This window comes from Pelodiscus sinensis, chromosome 16 (genome assembly GCF_049634645.1).
Source record: "Pelodiscus sinensis isolate JC-2024 chromosome 16, ASM4963464v1, whole genome shotgun sequence".
Lineage (NCBI taxonomy): Eukaryota > Metazoa > Chordata > Testudines > Trionychidae > Pelodiscus > Pelodiscus sinensis.
This window is the reverse complement of record NC_134726.1, coordinates 37,943,794-37,964,258: the sequence shown is the minus strand read 5'-3', so window position 1 is coordinate 37,964,258 and position 20,465 is coordinate 37,943,794. Positions and strand designations below refer to the sequence as shown.

Genomic DNA, 20,465 nt, shown 5'->3' with positions numbered 1-20,465 from the left:
CCGGGGCACTCACCTCACCCCTCCGGCCGGCCCAGCCCCCCGCTCCGCTCCCCGCCCCCGCTCCGGCCGGATGGCCCCGCCCCTTCCGGGCATGGCGGGGCACGTGACTGCCGCGCGGCGCGCTGGGGCTTGTAGTCCAGGGCGCCATGTGCGCGCCGGCCCGGCGGGATGAGCAGCCGGCAGCTGGGCAGGGCCGGCGGGCGGGCGGCGGCGGCAGGTGCGAGGGGTCGGAGCGGCCCCCTGCAGGGGGTGGGGCTGGGGGTGGAAGTGGGGTGCGGGGAGGGGGAGGGGCTGGGGATGGAAGTGGGGTGCGGGGAGGGGGAGGGGCTGGGGATGGAAGTGGGGTGCGGGGAGGGGATGGGGATGGAAGTGGGGTGCGGGGAGGGGGAGGAGATGGGGATGGAAGTGGGGTGCGGGGAGGGGGAGGGGCTGGGGATGGAAGTGGGGTGCGGGGAGGGGGAGGGGCTGGAAGTGGGGTGCGGGGAGGGGGAGGGGATGGGGATGGAAGTGGGGTGCGGGGAGGGGGAGGAGATGGGGGATGGAAGTGGGGTGCGGGGAGGGGGAGGGGATGGGGATGGAAGTGGGGTGCGGGGAGGGGCAGGAGCTGGGGGATGGAAGTGGGGTGCGGGGAGGGGGAGGGGCTGGGGATGGAAGTGGGGTGCGGGGAGGGGGAGGAGATGGGGATGGAAGTGGGGTGCGGGGAGGGGCAGGAGCTGGGGGATGGAAGTGGGGTGCGGGGAGGGGGAGGGGCTGGGGATGGAAGTGGGGTGCGGGGAGGGGATGGGGATGGAAGTGGGGTGCGGGGAGGGGGAGGAGATGGGGATGGAAGTGGGGTGCGGGGAGGGGGAGGAGCTGGGGGATGGAAGTGGGGTGCGGGGAGGGGGAGGGGCTGGGGATGGAAGTGGGGTGCGGGGAGGGGGAGGAGATGGGGATGGAAGTGGGGTGCGGGGAGGGGCAGGAGCTGGGGGATGGAAGTGGGGTGCGGGAAGGGGGAGGGGGATGAAAGTGGGGAGCCCAGGAGGGGCTGGGAGGTGGGTTTGGAAGAGGAACTGACGCATGGAGGGGCAAAGTGGGGGTGACTGACTATGAACAGGACCGGGGCTCCCCTGATGGATCTACTGTCTCCACTCAGTCCCCCTCCCCCTGGACCCTGTCCAGTCGCTATTGTGGGAGCTTCGGCCCAGCTAATCCAACTCTGAGCTCCCGCTCACAGGAGCAACAGGTGGAAAAGGCCCCTCTGGTCACCACGTCAAGTTCTTGCACAGCTCAGGTCTACACAGGAAAACTTGCCTCCCCTGCACGTTGTGGGGATGGCTGTGTTCCCGATGGGAGGGCCTGGGGGACAAACTGGGAATGGCAGTTCCAAAGCCTGTGGTCTGACAGTCCCTTCCCCCCCCTCTTTCAGCAAGCCGGGTCCACAGCACAGCAGCCGGCCCCCAGAAGCGCAGCAGGAAGGGGAAGAAAATCAGCGTTCGCTATGACTCTGTGGATGGAGGCAGCCAGGAGGAGGAGGAGGCTGATTCCAAGCGACTGAAATGGGAACCAGGGAACTGGAGGCAGCAGCTGGAGAATATCCGGGAAATGAGGAGGCATAAAGATGCGCCTGTGGATCAGATGGGAGCTGAGAAGTGTTTTGACAGCGGTGCGCCTCCGGAGGTAAAGCACGTCGCTCCCCATTCAACCCGAGTATTCGCTGAGCAAAAGACAAGTCTGTGTGCAGTGTTCCCTGTAAGCTGTGCCCTGGGGCGCCTTCCCCCCCTCCCCGCCCCCGGGAGAGTGTCAAATGCCACCTAGCTGATTAGCAGCACGCCCACAGCTGGCAGCTGCCAGCAGTGTATGTTTCTCCTGGTGGTGCACGTGGCTTGGTGCACATAACATTTATTCTGCAGATGGCTGGCAAAAGTTTGAGGGCACGTAGTATGAGAGCAACCGGCTGTGAAAAACAGTGTAAATTCCACTGGTCGCTCAGGGAGCGGTTTCTAAAGGTGCTTCTATGACCATAGTTTATCCTGCCAGCTGTTCTCTTGGGCCAGTTCTTGCTGGGCATCGAGGGCGGTTCCGTTCGATGGTCTGTCACCATCACCTGATCGTGACTCTCTTCAGGCCGTGCCCGGATCTTGATGCCTCAGGCTGTGACCTTGAGCATCGGAAGAGACTTCCTGGTGGACAGCAGTGTGACGGAGGGCGGTTGGGCCCTGACTGTGCTACAGACGCTTAATCCCTCAGGCTGGCGGCCCCCAGAGAGCCAGGGGCAGGTCACTGTAGAGAAGAGGGTGACCGCTATTTCACGCATCAGCTCGGGGTCCGGAGCTCAGCTGAGGATCCACGCTTGGCTCCTCTCCACCCACAAGCAAACCTTGTCTCCCCGGCGGCCGTGTGTTAGGAGGGCACACAGACACACCGCTGTATCCCTCAGCCATGGGCTTGCCAGCCACGTCCCAATACAGGCCGAGGCCAACAGCCCTGCCACGCAGAGCTAAGTCAGGAGCCAGTCAGAAGATGAGAACTGGGCTTGCAGGGATAAAGGCTTGTCCTTGTCTCTTGCTTCTCTCCGCTCTTGTTCGTTCTCTGATAATGTTAAGTGTTAGTCACCCCGGGATGGGGCAGCAGCGAACAGAGGACCAGGAACAAGAGGCTTATAGCTGTAAAGATGCTGCCTTCCCTCACATGCGGCGGTGGTGAGAGACCGCCCGTCAGCGCCAGACTCTGGGGACAGCCGTGTGAATTTCCCATTGTTCTGCACTCAGCTCTGACTTAGGAAAGGGGTGGAACGGCCTGCAGAGCTGTGCAGAACAGTCCTCCTGTTGTTTTACAGTCGGAATGGGAACCGGGTTTCTTCACTTCAGAGCGTAAGGCCAGAAGGGAACCTTAGAGCATCTCCTCTCATAGTTTCACTCAGTTACCCCATACTCGCCCATTCATCATACTGGTTTCCACCAGGAAAAGTGTCTTCTGATGTTCAGGATGCCACCAACAGTAGGCGGCTAACAACCGGACACTGCTGCAAGGAATTGCCAGTCTGCCGCCTGTGAATACAGCGGGGGGGACAGTCAAAACATGTAACGGGAGTCCCAAAAAAAGAACTGGATGAATTCAGGGAGGCTAGGGCAAGCAATGGATATTGGCCAAGATGGGCAGGGATTTACCGGGATTGTGGCCACTCTCAATCAGAAGGGGAAGACGGGTGGATTGCTGGATAACTGCCCTGTTCTCCGGTCTTCCTCTGAAGCTCAGAGACAGGATACTGGTCAGAATGGTTCATGATCAGATTCATTATCTGTTCCAGGATAATTTGGTGTGAGCATTATGAATGGGCTTCCTTAGCACAGTGCTGGTTGTTACAGCTGTTTGTAGCAGAGAACTGCAGGGAGGCCTTACGGCTAGAAGTGACGTGCAAGGATGGGAAGGGAAGGAAGTTGTGTGTCCTTTTTGACTCCTCTCTGATGGCTAAAGGCCTGTGGGGCTACACACATTGATGTGCTAGTTTAATGTCAGCTCTAACCTGACTTAAGTTAGACCCGTGGGAAGGCTGTTTGGATTAGGGATGTAAAAGTCCAGTTAAAACGTTAACCGCTTAAACGTTCTGTTTACTAGGCTCAGTGGGCTGCTCGGGTCGGGCCACGCCACAGGAAGAGGCGGGGCCTCAGCCAGAAAGGGCGGTTCCCTGTAGGCACTGTGTGTGGGGAGCGGGGAGGAGACTAGGGTTGCCAGTTGTCTGGTTTTGAACCGGACAATCTGGTATTTGAGCTTTCTGTCCGGGAAACAAATTGAGAAAATGTTCGAATTAAATAAGTTTTATTATTCTCATGAGTATCAGTACGTAGTTGTGTACTGCCTGGCTGGTAGATGCGCTCATGCTGCGTGGGCATGTCTACCAGCCAGGCAGTACACAACTGTGCAGTACAGGAGGGGATGGGGCCAGGGCGGGATGGAATCTCTGGCGTCGGACTCGCCCATGCGCCCCACAGGGACCGTGCACGGGACGGGCAGCACCCGGGATCTGCATGTGCCCGGGTCAACCCCGCTTCCCACTGGCTGGTTTCCCGCTTCCCACCCTCCACACACACAGCCAGCCCTGCTCCCCCCGACCGCCTCCCGGTCAGCCCTGTTTCCCGTCGGCTGGTTCTCCCCCTATCTTCCCTGGCCAGCCCTGTTCCCCCCATCCCCTCCTGGTCAGCCCTGCTTCCCGTCGGCTGGTTCTCCGCCGATCTCTCCCGGCCAGCCCTGCTCCCCCCAACTCCCTCCCAGCCAGCCCCGCTGTCTGGTTCCCCCCCCCCCCGGGCCAGCCCCACTCCCCCCAACCCCCTCCCAGCCAGCCCCACTCCCCTCCCGGCCGGTACCCCCACCCCTGATCTCAGATCAAGTGTGTCCGGTATTTTTTTCAAACCATCTGGTAACCCTAGAGGAGACTTTGCGGTGGTTCCTTCTGCTGCTGCCTGCCCCTGGCGGGGGGAGGAGACTTCTCGCGCTCTCCTGTCTCCAGCTGGGTTGTGCGATGTCGAGAGGGAACCGCAAGCTGTTTTGAACAGCTGGCGGTTTCCTCTGGCGCTGAGCGCCCCCAGCAGAGGGAGGAGTCTTCGCATGTTCCTCTGTCCCCGGGTCTCGATTGGCCTGGGGGCGGGGGCGCAGCAGAGCGGACCTAGGGCCGGATGCAGCCCACGGGCCGTATCTTGTCCACCCCTGCTTTACAGGAAGCACCGAGGGGGCCCCCTTTCCAGCTGGGTCTGATTGTCCCCTTTACCAAGCCCAAACCCTTCTTCTCAGAGCAGGGCTGGCTGGCCCCAGTCGCCTGTCGCCCGTGAAGGGACAGACCTCCCCGGGACACCCCCTCACACTGGAGTTCTGTGCAGGTTTAACAAAAGCTGGGTGAGTTTGCACCTGGACCACGTCAGGTCTTGCAATAGCAGACTTGTCGTGCCTAGGCCTTCGTCTTTGATTAGGCCTGCGGCCTGAAGAGGCAGAGGGGTTGGCATCCACCAAAGGGACTTTTAGTTCCATGCCTAGATAGTTGGGTTACAGAGTTTGCAACAGGAACAAAGGAGAGGCAGAGCTGTAAACTGCCTGTGTGCAAGCCCCCCCGTGTGGTGTTTCTTGGATGGCTTATCTGGTGACTTCATCCTGCCCGCTCTCCCTGCGGCCCGGGGGTTTTGCGAGATCTGAAAAGCAGACGAGACTCTTCACACACAGAACAAATCAGAATTTGATGGGGGGGGGGCGCAGAAGGACGACACTTTCCAGGCGGCTTTCCCGCACCAGAGGTGCCCTTTGGGGCTTCTCGATGGAACGTTTCTCCCCTTTGGGTCACCGAGAAGAAACCATTTGTTGGAAGAGGAAGGCGAGCTGGGAACGGTGCCTGGCACAGAGTTAGAAGCCAGCCCTCCCACGAGAGCCTCTGCACACATGTTTTTTTCTCATGGGTACAAAAAACAAACCCTGGTGCAACAGCGATTGGCAACGGCAGGGAGGCTCTATCAGTTGGCACGGTTTGCGTGAGAACTTTTAGATAAAGGGCCGGCTGACACTGGTGATCTCTGCCCGCCAGTGCAAGCAACCTACCCTCGAGCCGCCCACAGGCCTCCAAAGGGCGCGCAGGGGGAATGCGGCTGGGGAGCTTGGCCATATTGCTTTTCTTGTAAACGCTGGCCTCGGGGTCGGGGTGGTGTCCTCGTCTTAGGTCCCTAGTGAAAGTGGTTAGCTTCTGCCTTGGTCCGAGACAGCCTGTGATGCCGTAAGAGCACATCAGCCAGCACAAGGGGATGCACGGGGGTTAAAGAGAACCACAAGTCATCAGGAAATAACTCTTTTCCTTAGGGAGGAGACTTGTTCCTGCCAAGATAAAGCTAGGCATTGGAATAACCCCTAGCACAATAACCCGGTACTTTTCCGCCTGCTGGCCAGAACTTTCAAGGGCTCTTTTTAGGGGGTTGAGGGAGCCTGCAGCTGGAATTGTAATCCAAGTGTTCTGCAATTGTCGTAGCCCGCTACACTAACCCCCAGTAGCAGGCGCTTAGCTGGGAAGACCCAGTTTGCAGTGAGAGTCACAGAGGGTAAGAAATGCTAACTCAGCGGGAAATAAAGGCACCAAATTCTGCCCCCATTACTAGAGCACTGCACGGATACAAAACGTGCATCCGCCTTGGTATCTGCAGAACTGAGATGCGGCTAGCCGTGTCGACCTCTGCAGATGTGGATACACGTGGATATCTGCAAATCTGCAGGGTTCTAAGTACAAAATGGATATCTGCCTCAACGTTCCTTCGAGTGACTAGTCGCTTCCCTCCACCCCCGCTGCCTCTGTATCAGAGGCAGCAAGGGATGGGGAAGCAGGAGCCGGTGCTGGGGGAGTCAGTTTTAAAGCCGGCTCTTCCCAGCACCGTCTCCGTGGTGCAAGGGGTGGAGCGGGAGAGGCAGAGCCACAGAGGTCCCGAGGACGGCCCGAGTGGGGACTGAACCATCCTGGCTTACGCCACCCCTGGGACTGCAGGTGCCCTGTAGAGCCACACCCTGGCTAGCCCTGCACTCTCTATGGAAACAAGGCCTTAAGCTAGGATCTGTGGGAGTCAGCCACCAAAATACAATGGGAATCAGGTGGGGTTTCCATAGTGACCCTTGTGCTCCTAATTCACCGAGACATTGCTGAAAATGTCAGGCCTGCGGAGAAGCTGGAAGTGAACTTAGGGTTACTACAGGTTGAACCTCTCTAATCCAGAACTCTCTCCGTGGTCCGGCATGATTTTAGTGAGCCGGATGTCAGCTTTTCATGGCTGTGGCCAAGTTTTCCACAGTCCCATGAGGCTTGTTTCCAGCCACCCATCCTGGCTCTCAGGGTTCTGGGCTGTTCTTTAGCTCTAATTTACCCCTAAATGTCCTCTAACCGCCCAGTAAGCAGTGGAAGGGTTGGTAATGCTGCTAGACGATATCGACCTCTCGTAGTCCAGAAAATTCTCATGTCCGGAAGCGGTCAGGTCCCGAGGGTGCTGGACTAGAGAGGTTCAATCTGCATAATGTTACCCCATTGCTTTTCTGTAAGCAGCCATTGCTCAGAAGGGAAATTTTGAGGGTTCTGGGGAGTCAGAAATCATTTCTGACTCATCTCGATGGCCATCTCTTTTATTGAAGTAGCAGGAAGGGAAGAGCGGAGGAGTAGCCGATATGATACATATCGATAAGCTGGTCACGTATTGTGTTGCTCTGCCCCACTGACTTGCAGAGCCCAAAACTTTCAGGGTCCTAGACCTGCCTGGTCCCTGACGCTCCGTCTCCTGCCTCTTCCTCTAGGTGATGCGCTATCAGGTCCTGTTGTCGCTGATGCTTTCCAGCCAGACCAAAGATCAGGTGACCTCGGCAGCCATGTTGCGCTTGAGGGAGCACGGCCTCACGGTGGACAACGTTCTGCAGACGGACGACGGGACGCTGGGGCAACTCATTTACCCGGTGGGCTTCTGGAAGGTGAGGGCCGGACTGTAGTGGCTGTAGATGGGTGCGTGCCCAAGCCGACATCAAGGAATGCGGGTGGAGTTGTCTCAGGCCTAGCTGAGGCACAGAGCTGAACCAGCTTGTAGTGGCGGGATCGGCTTTTGCAAGCTGTACCCCTTCTTCTGTAAAAATGATTCCAGTACACTGTGGTGGCGGTTGGAAACCATCGCTACCTCTCTGACTCTGCTTTGCTGCTCTCGGTACGTCTAGTCCAAGCTCCCTAGTCCGAGCTAGGGATGCAAATGTAGGCGACCAAAATTGCTGTTTTGAGGAGCAACATTAGTTCGAACCAAGGGATTGGGTTCGAACTAACGCGTCCAGGAGAGCACTTCCTGGTTCAAATCAGCTGTTCAGCAGCGTAATGTGCGAGTGAGATTATGCTAATGAAGTGCAGGATATTTAAATCCCAGCTTCATTAGCAATTTTGGTCGCCTACATTTGCATCCCTAGCTCGGACTAGGGAGGCAGTGTAGACGTACCCTCACCTGGTAGCGAGACCTCCTCCCTCTTCTTCCCCTATGTGTGTTTCCTTTCTTTCACCCCACCTAGACCCTCATCTCTTCCCCCATGCTGCACACAGCCCTACAACATGTCCTGCTTCTGAAAGATTCCCTACCAGTCCACTGTCATTTGGAGGCCGTATTTTGAGAGCCCTGCATGGAGACGACGTTTTGTATCCGCCAACATGAGCCATGGATATTCACGTCTGCAGATATCCACAGATTTGCAGGGCTCTAGATACAAAATGTGCATCCGTGGCCACAGAAATGAGCCAGGGATAGCCGCAGATTTGCAGGGCTCGCTGTATTTTGCCCATATACTCATCGGCATCCTTCCACGCACGATGAGATATCAGAGCTGATTACGTTACGGCTTCTAGCTTTATCCGATAATCGAGAACCTCTCTCGTATTTTCCCTCGCGTCTCTTCCCTTCAGCGAAGGAGGACGGTCCTGTTGTCCAGTCCGTGTGTCTCCTTTGCATTTCTGGGACGGGTCCTTAGATCCTACGCCGTTGGCTCTCGTTCCCCAGAACAAAGTGAAGTACATCAAGCAGACGACGGCAATCCTGAAGCAGCAGTACGGGAGTGACATCCCCGGGACCGTGGAGGAACTGATGAAGCTGCCGGGCATTGGACCCAAGATGGCTCACTTGGTCATGGCCATTGCCTGGAACACCGTGACTGGCATCGGTATGTTTGACAGTGTTCAGCGCCAGGAGCCGCCCGCTCTTCCCAGCTGTCCGATCCGTTCCTTGCAGCAGCATGATACCTTGTTCTGAGAGGGGCTTTTCGCCAGTCAAGCTCCTTACCTGGGGGATTCTGAGACCGGGGTTTCCCTAGAGCTAGTCGCTGCTTCTGCCTGGATTTACCTCTTTGCAAAATGGTTCTAAAGATAAAGGCAGCGTGTAATTAATAACCATAGAATCCTAGGACACTAGCACTGGAAGGGACCTTGAGAGGCCGTCAAGTCCAGTCCTCTGCCCTCACGGCAGGACCAAGCACCATCCAGATCCCTGATGGTGTCTGCCTAACCTCCTCTTAAATATCTCCAGAGATGGAGATTCCACAACCTCCCTAGGCAACTTATTCCAGTGTTTGACCCCCCTGACAGGTAGGAAGTTTTTCCTAATGTCCAACCTAAACCTCCCTTGCTGCAGGTTAAGCCCATTGCTTCTTGTCCTATTCTCAGAGGCCAAGGAGAACAATTTTTCTCCCTCCTCCTTCTGACACCCTTTTAGGTACTTGAAAGCTGCTATCCTGTCCCCTCTGTCTTCTCTTTTCCAAACCAAAGAAACCCAATTTTTTTCTGTCATCCCTCATAGGTCATGTTTTCTAGACCTAATCGCTAGAGACGTGTGGAGGTTTGTAGCACATTGTAAGGTCCCTTGATGAAAAGTGCAAAGTGACAGATGTACCGTAAAATCGCGAGTATAATGCGCACCTATGTATAATGCGCACCTATGTATAATGCGCACCTATCTTTTCAACGTCAGAATCCTGGAGAAAACTGAACTCCTATATAATGCGCGCCCCCATTATACTCGCGATTTTATGGTATATATAAGAAGGAAGGGGCCGCTCCCACCTGCAGGCTCACTCGGGAAACACGTGCTCAGCACCGGGGAGCCGGCGGCAGAGTTTGAAACCTGCTCCCCCGCCCCCGTGCCCAGCTGCGCTGAGCTGCTGCCTGCCACGGGACCCCTTACCCCCCGCCCCCTCCAGCTGCCCCGCCCGCCAGCTCCTCACCTTGTCCGGGAGCCTGGCTGAGCTCGCGCCCCAGCTGCTGGCGCACCGCGCTGACTTTGCGCCTGCCGCGGGGGGGCCCTGCTCGGCTGCCTGCGTACCGCGCCGTGTCCAGAAGCCTGGCGGGGAGAGTGAGTTAAAAACTTTACAGATGACCTCCTATGTATAATGCGCACCCCGGCTTTAACCCTTAAAAATCTGGGGGAAAAGTGCGCATTATACTCGCGATTTTACGGTAATTCTACGCTATCTCTGTTAAGTAACAAGGTAAAGGCTCTTTAGGGCTGTCTGGAGATGGGACCGAGGAGGCCTGATTTTTGCCACTATCGTTTGAAGGAACTTAGTTGCGGCTGGTCCCTGGGTGGATTTCCTTTGAAACTGGCTGGTGTAGGCTGAATGGGAAGGAATTTTCATTCCTCATGGCAGGGTTCCTTGTGGACTTGCCAGACAAGAGGTCTGAGGCAACCCGTCTCCGTGTTTCTCTGCCCTGTGTCTGGTGCTGGAAACGGGGAAAAGTCGGAGCTCTACACAGCCCCAAGGGTGTCTTCCGCTGAGGGGGCTTGTTGTTCGAAGCTGCCTTTGATCTGTAGCGGGGATGGGCCTCAGAGGCTGGGTTGAGTGGAGGGAGGTTCTGGTACCAACTGCTCCCCTGGGTTTTAACGGAACAGATTCGGGCTACTAAGGCAGGATTTTGACTTAGCTAATGAGGGCCAGCAGGTGGCGCTGCCGTATTAGCGCTTTTCTGGTTGGCTGAGGAGGAACTCCAGGTATGCGTCAAGGTCTCTGCGGCCCGATTAATATTCAAAGCGTGTTTGCTGCTTTCCTCAGAGCGTCCGGGGAACCTGTTGGAGTGAAAATTCAGCGCAGGCCGCAACGCCACTTTGCAGCGTGTGGGCCTGGCCGGAGGCCGACACGCAGCGGGGTCTGGTTTGCGCTCGGAACAGTTCATCCGCGGGCGGGGAGGAGAGTCTAGCGGGAGCTCTGAGGGCTTTCCAAAGAGTTGTGCGCTCCGGTTTGATTCAGGAGACAAAGCGGCACTCTTCCTGTTTACAGCAATTCCCTGGGGCTGGTTCAGTGAGCAAGCGAGAGGCCAGTCTGTCACGGCTGCTCTAACGATATTCGACGTCGGTGCCGAGAGCCTTTCGTCGGAGAGTCTCGAAGCCCTTTTCAAACAGTCCCTGAGCCTCGCGAGCCCTCTGCGGAGCACTGCTACGTGCATTTCCTGGGGAGAGTAAGGGGCAGCGTTTGCCACTTAGAATCCAGGGCCGGCAGAGACCTCAGGAGGTCGAGTTCAGCCCCCTGCCCAAAGCAGGACCAACCCAACTCCATCATCCCAGCCAGGGCTTGGTCAAGCCAGGACTTCAAAACCTCTAGGGATGGAGATTCCACCCCCTCCCTAGGGAACCCAGCCCAGCGCTTCCCCACCCGCCTCGGGAAATGGTTTGTCCTAATCTCCAACCTAGACCTCCCCCACTGCGACTTGAGCCCATTGCTCCTCGTTCTGCCATCCATCACCACTGAGAACAGCCTCTCTCCAGCCTCTTTGGAACCCCCCTTCAGGGAGTTGCAGGCTGCTCTCAAATCCCCCCTCACTCCTCTCTTGTGCAGACTAAACAAGCCCAAATCCCTCAGTCTCTCCTTGTAAGTCATGTGCTCCGGCCCCCTCATCACTTTCATTGCCCTGTGCTGGACTCTCTCCAACGCGCCCACGTCCTTTCTGTGACGGGGGGCCAGAACTGGACGCAGTACTCCAGATGGGGCCTCACCAGGGCCTAACATCAGCTGAGGCACTGGCAGGAAGAGGAGCCAGGAGTGCTGGCCCCCAGTCCTGTGTTCTGGCCTGCTAAGGTGAAACAAGCTGCAAGTTAGGTTGGTCTCTCTGTGCAGCCTGCGGCTCTAATTGCCCAGCGTGACAATGCCCTTCCAAGCCACGTCCCACTGCCCGTGGGCCCCGTGTCCAGAGAGAAGCCAGCTTTCTACAGTAACCTGGTAAAGTGGAGATGATCAGCAGCGCCTCATGTCTTACTGAGGGCGATCCCTGTGAAGGGGTCACCTCTGTTTGGCAGTGAGACCCACCTAGCAAACCTCTGATGTGGCGAATTCCCCCACGGAATCCAAGGGACCTCTACGATCAGGCTCCAAGGGAAGAAAGGTCTTTTAATTACACAGGCTTGCGCACGGCTCCACCCCTGCCCCCTCTCCTCGGTTTATCAAAAGCCAATAACCAGCCATCGAGCTGGAATTAAAATAGCCAAACTCCCGGCAGAGAGGAAAGACTGGAAGAATTGGGTTTGTTTAGTTTGGAAAAGAGAAGACTGAGAGGGGACATGAGAGCAGCTTTCGAGTACCTAAAAAGATGTGACGAGGAGGGAGAAAAATTGTTCTCCTTGGCCTCTGAGGACAGGACAAGAAGCAATGGGCAAGGGAGGTTTAGGTTGGACATTAGGAAAAATTTCCAACCTGGCGGCGTGGTTGGAAAAAGTTGCCTAGGGAGGTTGTGGAATCTCCATCACTGGAGAGATTTAAGAGCAGGTTGGACAGACACCTGCCAGGGATGATCTAGATGGTGCTTGGTCCTGCCGTGAGGGCCGGGGACTGGAGTCGATGACTCTCGAGGTCCCTTCCCATTCTAGGATTCTGTGCGTGTTTGGGGCTAGGTGGCTGCTGTTTTCTCGCCCTCCCCTACGAATGCATTGGTAGTGGAGATGTCGTGGAAAGGGCTGACTTCCTGCTCAGCCTGGTTTGGAGCCATTTGAAGCTGGCTCCCGCCCTTCCCCGACCCCCTGCCTGGCCGTGCTGCTCAGACGCTGTTCTGCGGTTGTGCTTGTCTCTGACTGTAACCCACCACCTGCAGTGCTGCTCACTCCCGGGAGACCAGCACTGCTGTGGTGACTGCCAGGCATCTGTGGGAGCTTGGTGCTTGGATAGATCAGGGCATTTATTTAGGTTCTGTTCCCTGAGGTTCCTGTCTTTGAAAATCCTGCTCTTGCACTATTTTCTTCGTTGCCCACTTGAAGAAAGTGCCGGTAACTTAATTCCTGGGAGAAAGAACATCTTAATGAACTCCGTCAATATTGGCTACTTAGCCACTGAAATGAAAATATTAGGATCTCTCAATTAATCACAATTAACTCCTGTGGTTAAAAAAATTGAATTATGATTAATCACCGTTTTAGTCCCTCTGGTAAACAAACTATAGAACACAATTGACATGGATTAAAAAAAACATAGAATGAGATTCTTCTGCCTTTTCAAATATTGATTTCAGTTACGCAGAATCCAGAGCCCTCTCCCTTTCTCTCTTGATTATTTTTTGGTTACAAATATTTGCACCGTGAAATGAGAAACAAAAGAAACGCTGGTTGTACCTCCCTAATCTGGGACTCCCCGGGCCGGATCACAGATGTTCCCGGTCCACAGACACCAGGAACAGGGAGGTCAGGAGGCAGGATGGCTGCCGACTCAGCCGGGAGACCTGTGCTGGGGAACGGGGCGGTGCGGCAGGATTTCTGGCCCATTGGCCGGGGAACTACAGCCCAGCCGCGGCCAGGGAGCTCTGTTGCTGGAGCCGGTGGCTTCCGAACTCTCTTGCTGCTGCCGGGCTGGAGCACTGCAGCTGTCTGGCGCCGGGGGTGGCGCTAGAACGGGGCTGGAACTTGGCACCCTGGGGGCTCCAGACCCCATCCTGGCTGTGGAGCTCCGGCCATGGTGCTCTGGCCCCAGTAGAAGCTGAGCCGCTGGCAGCTAGAGAGCTCCGGGGGGCTGGAGCAGCAGTAGGGCATGACTGGAGTCCAAGCACAGGCCATGAGGTGAGGGACCTCCCTGGTCCAGCAAATCCCCTCGTTCGGGCCCGGTCAGGTCCCAAGGGTGCTGGACCAGGGAGATCCAACCTGTAGCGTTTTTAGAGCCCAGTGTGAAAACAGAATTTGCAGCTGTATCCACAGAATTTGCAGGATTCTAGATACAAAATTTGCATTCGCGTCTGCACCCCTCTCTGCAAAAATGAGCCGGGAGCATCAGCAGCCACAGCTGTGGCTAGAAAGCAGCTACCAGCACATTTGCAGGGCTCTTTGTATTTTTCAATCCACCCACGGCGCCAGGCGCTGTGTGCGCCTGGCGTTGGATTGTGGGGCTTTACTGAACAATCCCAGAAATCACAATCCGCAAACCCCATTCTTCCTCGGGGGAGTCAGAACCAGCCCACCTCCGATAAACAAGGTGCCCCCATGCTGCTAGCAGCGCTGACAAATCGGTCCCCCACCTGGGCCGCTTCCAGGGCCTCTTGTCGTACAACCCGCGTCCTTCTGGCCATGTGGAGTTGACACGGAACGAGCTGGGACTGGACGGAGCTCTCCGTTCTTCTGGCCCATGCTCTCGTCTGCTCCTGGCTTTCTGAGTAGCAGTGTGAGATTAGCCTGGTAGCTGCATGAGCAGGGCGCTCTGCCCCCAAGATACCCTAGGACTGGAGGGGACCTCGAGAGGGCATCAAGTCCAGTCCCTGGCCCTCCCGGCAGGACCCAGCACCAGCGAGATCATCCCTGACGAGCGTGGGTCTAACCCAGCGATGGAGATCCCACATCTCCCTGTCTAGTCAGACCTCGGCGCGAGTCTGTTCAATCCACATTCTCGTAGGGGAGCACCAAAAAATAATTGCTGTGAAACAGGCCGGCCTGTGATCCCAACGCATGGGGAAGACCCCAGGGCTGTGCACTCGCTGGGCAGTGTTGGAGGCTTCTCGGTTGGCAGGAAACTCAGGGAAAAGGGCAGTCGGGCCTTGCTTTCATCTGAGACCTCTGGGCCCGGGTGCTCGCGGGAGGCTGATGTTTCATTGAATGGGGCGGCGGCTGAAAGTCGCTCTCGCCTCTGCTGCTGCCCAGCCAGGGGACCGCGGGCAAGTCCCTTCCCCTGGGTTTCTGCCTCCACGGGGTGGACATCGTGGTGCTGGCTCTCCCGGGGAAAGCGCTTGGAGCTGCGTGGCGGAAAAGCTCCCCGCAGCTCCTGGCCAGCTCGGGTAAGGCGGGCGGAGGCTGCCAGGGACCCTCAAAGGCTAGAACCTCGCGAGCGACCACCTGCCTGGTGGATAGGGCTGGGGAGACACCAGGCCCCAAATCGTAGCATTTCCGAATGACAGACGGCGGGAGAGGGAGGAGTCTGTTCCATGCCCTGACCACTGGCAAGGCCTTGCGGTTCCTTCCTTGTGCAGATTTGTGACTCCTCCCCGCCACCCCCTGACTCCAGCCACAGGACCCAGCCTCCAGGAAGCAAAAACAGGCGGGTGCGTCTGCTCTGGGTCCGGATTTGGCCGTTGCTTTAACTCCTTTGACCCTGCTTCCTCTCGGCCCAGGCGTTCCCTCCTGACTCCAGCCTCTCTGCTCCCCAGGCGTGGACACCCACGTGCACCGGATCACGAACCGCTTGCGATGGGTGAAGGAGGAAACTAAGACCCCCGAGGAGACCCGAGTGGCATTGGAGGACTGGCTGCCCAGGTGAGGAGGCTCATGCAACAGGCGGTCTGGGCTGTTTGACTGACATCCCGACAGCACCCCCAGACTCCTCCCTTTCCCCCTGCTCCCTGCTGGACTCTTCCTCAGAAACTGCCTGCAACATCTCCCCTTTGGTGCTGTAGTTTATGGCAACAAGCGGCTGTCGCTTCCCGCACGCACCACCCTGCTGAGCTGTTTCCTACCCTGCCCTGGGGCATTTTCAGTGTCCCCTCCCCTCGTCACAGCCATGGGAGGGAAGCCCAGCATTGCAGCAGGCCTGGGACGTGGCCCCGGGATGTTTCTCGCTTCCCAAGAAGCAGCATCTAGTTCAGCTGTTTGGATGGTTCCCGGACCTCGGAAACGTTTGCGTCTCCTAGTCTGTACCGCTGGGCTTGTTCCCTGCTCTCCACGGGGGAGACCGTTCCACCCTCTAAGAGTGAATTCCCACCTATCTCGTACATCAGGGTGGGGAACCTACGGCCCAGGAGCTGGATATGGCCCCCGACTTGCCTGGATTTGGCCCCCGAGGCTTGGGGCTCCCCCCTCAATATCGGGGAGCCTGTGCTGGCACTCCAGCCCCCTCACCATTGCCCCGTGGGATGGAGCGCACACAACCGACCAGCCTGGGGCCCCCTAGGCGCTAGTATGCGCAGGGAACGTGGGGAGGGTCTTTCTGCTTCTCAGACGGGGGCCACCTCAGTGAGAGTTTTTTGGGAGTTTTTTGCTTCTCACTTGCTCCCCGACTGATTTTTCTGTGGGTCAGCAGCCCCGGCCCATAAAAGGTTCCCCACCCCTGGCCTACATGATCAGTTACAGGTCCCTGGTCCAGCACCCTCCAGACCCGACTGGTCCCGGAGGAGGGATTTTTCCGGCCTTGGGGAGATCATTTCCCCTGTCACTCATTCCCAGCTTCTGACAGACAGAAAAAAGGGATGCAAATTAAAATAAGGAATAAGGGATCTTTCGGAAAAGGCTTTATTTTCCAAAAGATCCCCGTCTAGACTGGCACTTTTTTCCGGCAAAGCTCCGAGCCGGGAAAAAGCAGCAGCCATGTTTATGCAAATGAAGCGGGGGGATTTAAATCCCCGCTTCAATTGCAATGTGTCTAATTTGCATCCCTTTTACAGAAAAGGGATGCAGTCTAGACACAGCCACAGAGGCTAGGGACGCTATCCCTGCCCATCCTGGCTAATGAGTATTGATGGACCTATCTTCCAAGACTTGATCTACCTCTTTTTTTGAATCCTGTTAAAGTCCTGGTTTTCACAACCTCCTTGGGCAAGGAGTTCCACAGGTTGACTGCGTGTTGGGTACAGAAATCCTTCCTTTGGTTTGTTTTAAACCGGCTGCCTATTCATTTCATTGGGTGACTCCTAGTTCTTGTGTTATAGGAACAAGTAAATAACTTTTTCTTATTCACTTTCTCCACCCCGTCATGATTTTATAGACCTCAATCCTGTCCCCCCTTAATCTCCTCTTTCCTAAGCTGAAAAGTCCCAGTCTTTTGAATCTCTCTTCAGATGAGACCCGTTCCAAACCCCTCCTCATTTTTGTTGCCCTTTTTGAACCTTTTCCAAAGAGATGAGGCGCCCACGTCCAGAGTAGTCCAGCAATTACCTGGCTCTTTTGACGGCCGCTGCACACGGAGTGGATGTTTTCAGGGAACCATCCACGACGACGCCAAGAGCTGGGAAGGCCTGTCGGGCGGCCGGGCACTAAAACTCATCCCGTTTCTCGCCCGCAGGGATCTCTGGGGTGAGATCAACTGGCTCCTCGTGGGATTCGGCCAGCAGATCTGCCTGCCCGTGAGCCCTCGCTGCCAGGAGTGCCTCAACAGAGACATCTGCCCGGCGGCTAAGAGATGCTGAGGGAACAGCTGCTCCCAGAGCGGCCCTGGGGTGGGCAAGCCGCCGGGCTCGATGCCCCCGTAAGACTGGGGCGGGTGAGGGGAGATCTCGTGCGGCAGAGCGCTGGGCTGAGGAGAGCTGCTCTCTGAAGAGGACAAGCTTGAAGGGCGGCCGTCCTGCTGAGTCAGCGCTGCAGGCCCAGGCCGGGCGTGGGTGCCCAACACACACCGCAGGGACGGTGGGAACGAGGCGCACAGCGGGATCTGCTGGAGTTGGGAGGGGACCTCGGCCGGCTCGGTGCCTTGCCAAGCCCAGGGGCCCTGCCTCGGGCGGCAGGGGCACACCCAGGTTTGGGCGAGTCGGGGAGTGTCCGGCGGTTTTCTGACATGGCTCCAGCGCAGGAGAGAACTGTGGTGGGCTCCGCCTCCGTCTGAGGGCCCAGGGCAGGCCCGGCCCGGCAGCAGGGAAGACTGGTGCAATTTGGCCTTCACAGAGCCCCGCCACCGGACGTTTGGGCTTCGCTGGTCGCAGAGAACATGACACCTTGGCTATGTCTACACCCGCGGCTTCTTGCGTGAGAAATATGCAAATGAGCCTAAGTGTGGAATATCGCCGAGCCTCATTTGCATACCTAATGAGCCGCCATTTTTGCAGAAGAGGCTCTTGTGCCAGAAGGCCCTGTCCCTTCTTGCGCAACAAAACCCCTCTTGCGCAAGGCCGCTATTCCTGGAAATAATCAGCGTGGCGGCATCGCGCAAGAGGAGTTTTGTTGCGCAAGAAGGGGCAGTGTAGACAGCTCCTTCAGGCGCAAGAGCCTCGTCTGCAAAAGTGGTGGCTCATTAGGTATGCAAATGAGCTCAGCAATATTCCATGCTTTGCCTCATTTGCATATTTCTCACGCAAGAAGCCACGAGTGTAGACGTAGCCCTTGAGGGCAAAGCTGAGGATGGTCAACGAGGTTACTCTTAAGATCGGCGCTGACCTCCAGCTAAAACACTGTCTCCATGGCAACTGTTTTGCGGTTGGGCCCCAATTCAGGACAGGCCGTAAAACCGGAGTTTAAGTCCTGCTGCTGTCGGCCGGCATTAGGCACGTGCGAAAGTGCTTTCCTTGGACGGCTGCAGCCACGAGGACGCTCCTAGCTCTTTTTCTGACCCTGGCGCAGGGCCTGCCTTTCAAAGGGTGTGAAAGGGGGAAGCGGCTTTTCCAGAGGGGTGTGAAATGGGGAGTAGTCTGAAGTTTGGGGAGGGGGGAAAATCGGTCACAGAGTTACACCCATTGGAGCAGCAACTGTGGTGGTTTGCCTGTGCCAGAGGATGAATGCTGCTTTTACTGATCCTTTGTGCAGCCAGATTAATCCCTAAAGAGTTGAGGGCCAGTTGAAATGGAAACAGGGGAACTCCTCAACTTGCTCTATCGCAGATGCGGGGGGGGGGGGCAGAAATCCCTCTAAACTGCAGGAATTTCCCTTGGGTGCTTCCAAGCAGCTCTGCACTCACACCCAGAGTGTCTAAGGGATTTAGGTGCCTTTGGGGATATGGGCCTAAGTAACTCCTAAGGGCTAGTGCCAGGGAAAACTTTGCTACTGAAACCTTTGAAGATTCCTGCCATTTGTGCTTACCCTTCTGCCATTTGCCCAGCACAGGGGCAAACTCAGCAGCTGGCTGGATTGGGAGGGCTGCCTTATTTGGTTTGCGTAACCCGATGCAATCTTTATTACCAAGCCGTCCCCTCTGCAGTGCTCTGTCTCCACCAGGGCAGGCTCCGTGTGGCTCAGGAATAAGTAGAGAGTTGGAGTCTCTGAGCTGAAGGTGGGGACGTACAGAGGGGGAAATCTGGCCTGTGCTTTTTTTCGGCTTCTTTCTAATGTTTAAAAACTGCCTGCAACGTTATGCTCTCTCCTGGGTCCTCTCTGTTAGATACCGAAGTCTCAGAGAGGCCTGCTTAAAACTGGAGTAGTGGGTGGGTAACACCAAGGAAGAGAGCTGATGGAGAGAAGTGGGGTTTTTTTTTTTTAAATAAACTTTGAAAATGTTTCACGTATGCCTCGTTTCTCCCCAGCAGTTGAGCAAAATGTTCTTTTTTGCTAAAGGTTCCCAGCACCCAGCTTTTTCCAATTAACAATTGAGACGGCTTCCAATATGGATTCCTGAGTCATGAAATGAAGCCAATACGAGACATTCCTGGTACTCCTAAATTTAAAAAAAGGAGCAACCTGAAAAATCAAACCTTTTGGGCCTCCCGTATACCTCCCAGAAGCAACAAGGGGGCACCAACAATTTTCTCTCGCCGCAAAGCATCGACAATTATTAACCCATTGCAGACCAGCCGAGGTGGTTTGCCCCGCTCCTCGAGCCAGCAAGCGGAGGGAGAGGAATTTAATATAACACTTCCTCGCTGAAGCATTTTACAACCCCAAGGCTGAAAAGAGCAGACGAATCACCCTTTTGAGCTGTACATGGCAAAACACAGTTTATTATTGACATTACAGTATGCCTTGCCTTTACAATGCAGACAACAGCGTTATACGTGTACTGGAGTTTTCAAGTTAAATGTACAGAAACAGGAATAATTATTCTTACAAAGCTACTAAGATGTCACATAGCGCTAAGTGCTTGATCCATGAGCCGTTGCCATGGACTGTGCAGCGATCATTTTAAAATCTTATTGGTACATATTTGCATACCTGATTTCTTTTGTTCAGCCTTAAAGAAAAACACAACCCCCCGTGGGTTTCCCCTTGACGACCTGGGTTCGGTCTTACGGAAGAAACGTGGCTTGCAGAAAACGATTTCCGTGTTTCCCACCATAGGAGTGATGCTGTATTTTAACATCTACCTAGCAATGTCTCTAGGGAGGTTATTCCCCTAGCGGACTCACTGTCTGGCTTGGGAGTCCAGGAATGGGACACAATCTATGTTTCGTGACGGTGAAGGAGTCTTTTGTGACTGACGTCTTCGGGCAGTAACTGTTTGTGGTGGCCAACAGCAAGCAGCCTCCTGCCTCCCCCAATCACATCGTCATTTGAAAGACGCCAGGTAAGATGGCTGTGAGACCCCTGCAGGGAAGAAAAGCTCTAAAGGTCTTACTAGCCCTCTCCAACCTGTGCCAGTCCTACGCATGTACAGCCAAACGCCTGCAGAGATTGCTTTCCAAGCTTTGCCCCGCTCACGCAGCATGGCCCTCCCTAAGAGCAAATTCAGGCAAAAGCCACACACTTCGCTAGTCCTTGCAAAGAAGCCAAATACCCACCTGGTTAGTTGCTATCGTTTCCCCTCCCCCCCCATACTGTGCTGAGATACATCCATTTACTGAAAGGACCAGTAAACGTTTTAAGGCACCTTTTTAAGCTCAGTACTACGAAATAGACACAGAACCTTCACAAGACCCTAGTGCACAAAGTCAAAGGCCACTT

At 56.0% G+C, this 20,465-nt stretch overlaps 2 protein-coding genes across 11 annotated transcripts in view; one reads left to right on the top strand and one right to left on the bottom strand.

Annotated features, from left to right (window-relative positions):
• Positions 1-148, bottom strand: part of TSC2 (TSC complex subunit 2) — a 56,136-nt gene extending 55,988 nt beyond the window's left edge. For all 7 annotated transcript variants that reach the window (XR_012896210.1, XM_075899844.1, XM_075899846.1 and 4 more), the window contains exon 1: positions 14-148. Coding sequence is in view for 6 of the 7 variants with exons in the window: in XM_075899844.1 (XP_075755959.1) it covers positions 14-148 (135 nt within the window). In the remaining variant the exon portion in view is untranslated. The remainder of the gene's footprint in view (positions 1-13) is intronic.
• Positions 78-20,354, top strand: NTHL1 (nth like DNA glycosylase 1). Of its 4 annotated transcripts, XM_075899852.1 has the most exons (6): positions 78-217; positions 1,406-1,656; positions 7,279-7,449; positions 8,508-8,667; positions 15,101-15,206; positions 16,948-17,847. In XM_075899852.1, exons 1-6 carry the CDS (start codon positions 169-171, stop codon positions 17,069-17,071), a joined length of 861 nt encoding a protein of 286 aa, XP_075755967.1. In that variant the 5' UTR covers positions 78-168; the 3' UTR covers positions 17,072-17,847. The 4 variants fall into 4 exon arrangements, with proteins under 4 accessions (XP_075755967.1, XP_025043637.2, XP_025043636.2 ...); XM_025187852.2 differs by lacking the exons at positions 78-217; positions 1,406-1,656 and adding an exon at positions 1,663-2,849 and having other exon boundaries at positions 16,948-17,855; XM_025187851.2 differs by lacking the exons at positions 78-217; positions 1,406-1,656 and adding an exon at positions 2,874-3,247 and having other exon boundaries at positions 16,948-20,354.
• The last annotated feature ends 111 nt before the right edge of the window (positions 20,355-20,465 follow it).

What these genes read in the sequence shown, in the direction of transcription:
- NTHL1 (XM_075899852.1), top strand. Translation starts at nt 169, where the DNA reads ATGAGCAGCCGGCAGCTGGGCAGGGCCGGCGGGCGGGCGGCGGCGGCA. An exon ending in GAACACCGTGACTGGCATCG is followed by an intron (nt 8,668 to 15,100) that starts GTATGTTTGACA and finishes TCTGCTCCCCAG; the next exon opens with GCGTGGACACCCACGTGCAC. An exon ending in TTGGAGGACTGGCTGCCCAG is followed by an intron (nt 15,207 to 16,947) that starts GTGAGGAGGCTC and finishes TCTCGCCCGCAG; the next exon opens with GGATCTCTGGGGTGAGATCA.